Here is a 1,248-nt window from a genome sequence, read left to right as displayed (position 1 = left end):
ATTATTGATGGGAAAAAAAAAACCCACCTTGTGTTCGGAAACCACACACCTTCCGTATTCTCCTTCAAGGAAGTGAAGGCAAAGGCAAACCGCAAGCCCATGAGGCGCCAAATGAGCCTCTTTTTGCCAGAAACCCGTAACCCTGCCTCTTTTTAGCTGGGGTTTGGTACCGGCCTGACGTGGGATGCTCTCCAGAGCGTCACCTTTTAAAAATTAACCCTTAACACTGCAACTTGCTCTTGTTTCCCTCTAGGTCAATGTCGGCTGTGTGCCAAAGAAGGTGAGGGTGCTTTTCCCTGCCGAGGGCTGGGGCTGGTTTGGGTGCGTGCTGAATCACGGGGCGGTGCTGGTGCGGGGCATGGGGAGGAAGGAGCCGGGAGGAAGCAGGGGCTTGAGGTGTGTTGGGCAATCCCATGCTCTGCAGCCCTCAGCCTGTGGGCTCCTCTGGGCATTGGGAAGCATGATGGGGCTTTTCCCAAAATCAAACTGCTCTTCCCGACCCGGCGGGGCAGCATGCTGAGCGCGGGGTGGTCTGTGCGGGCAGGTGATGTGGTACGCAGCGGTCCATGCAGAGTTTGTCCACGATCACGCCGACTACGGCTTCGAAACGCCCGGTGTCAAGTTCAACTGGAGGAACGAACGGAAAAAGATGGATGGGAACGACCGTCCGCTGTGAGTACGGCACGGTGCGTGTCCGTGGGGAGCAGCCGTGGGTCAGCGCCCCGGCCCCGGGGCTCACTGCCCACCCCAAAGGGGTCCCTGAACTTTGAGCTGGTTCTGCGGCCGGGATCCCCACTGAGTTTTGGGAAGGAGGGGTGGCAAACCGCTTGTGCAAAGAGATTCGGAAAAAATGGATGCAGGGGAGGCAGGCACAAAAACCTGCTGTCAGTGGGGAAGGCTACTGCCTGCTGGTTAATTCGGGGCTGCTGTATTTTGTGGTTTGGGTGCCACGTGCCGAAGGGACTGACTGCTTTCTGCTGAGCTCTGTAGGTTCATTTTCTCCCGGTGACAATAAGCCCCCGCTCTGTTCCAGAACGATTAAAGAGAAGCGTGATGCTTACGTGACACGCCTGAACGAGATCTATGAAAATAACCTAAAGAAGGTGAGGATGCATCTATCCTGCAAGCCAAGCGGGAAGCCGGCTCTGCTGGATTTTTTGCCCCTTTTCCAGCCCTAACGGGTTTCCTTGTCTTGACCCGTGCCAGCCCTGGCTCCGTCAGCTGGCCCTCGCACCCCCTCCTGCTGCT

General features: G+C 57.0%; 1 protein-coding gene across 1 annotated transcript in view; it reads left to right on the top strand.

The window, feature by feature from the left end:
- Positions 1–253: 253 nt before the first annotated feature.
- Positions 254–1,248, top strand: part of GSR (glutathione reductase) — a gene marked incomplete at both ends in the record, with an annotated part of 2,633 nt that continues 1,638 nt past the window's right edge. The window contains 3 exon segments of the mRNA XM_010084633.1: positions 254–280; positions 545–631; positions 1,032–1,142. Of these exon segments, the coding sequence (XP_010082935.1) occupies positions 254–280; positions 545–631; positions 1,032–1,142 (225 nt within the window).

The sequence above is a fragment of the Pterocles gutturalis genome, unplaced genomic scaffold, assembly GCF_000699245.1.
Source record: "Pterocles gutturalis isolate BGI_N339 unplaced genomic scaffold, ASM69924v1 scaffold5465, whole genome shotgun sequence".
NCBI lineage: Eukaryota > Metazoa > Chordata > Aves > Pterocliformes > Pteroclidae > Pterocles > Pterocles gutturalis.
The sequence above is the reverse complement of the archived record's forward strand: the minus strand, read 5'-3'. Positions and strand labels throughout refer to the sequence as shown.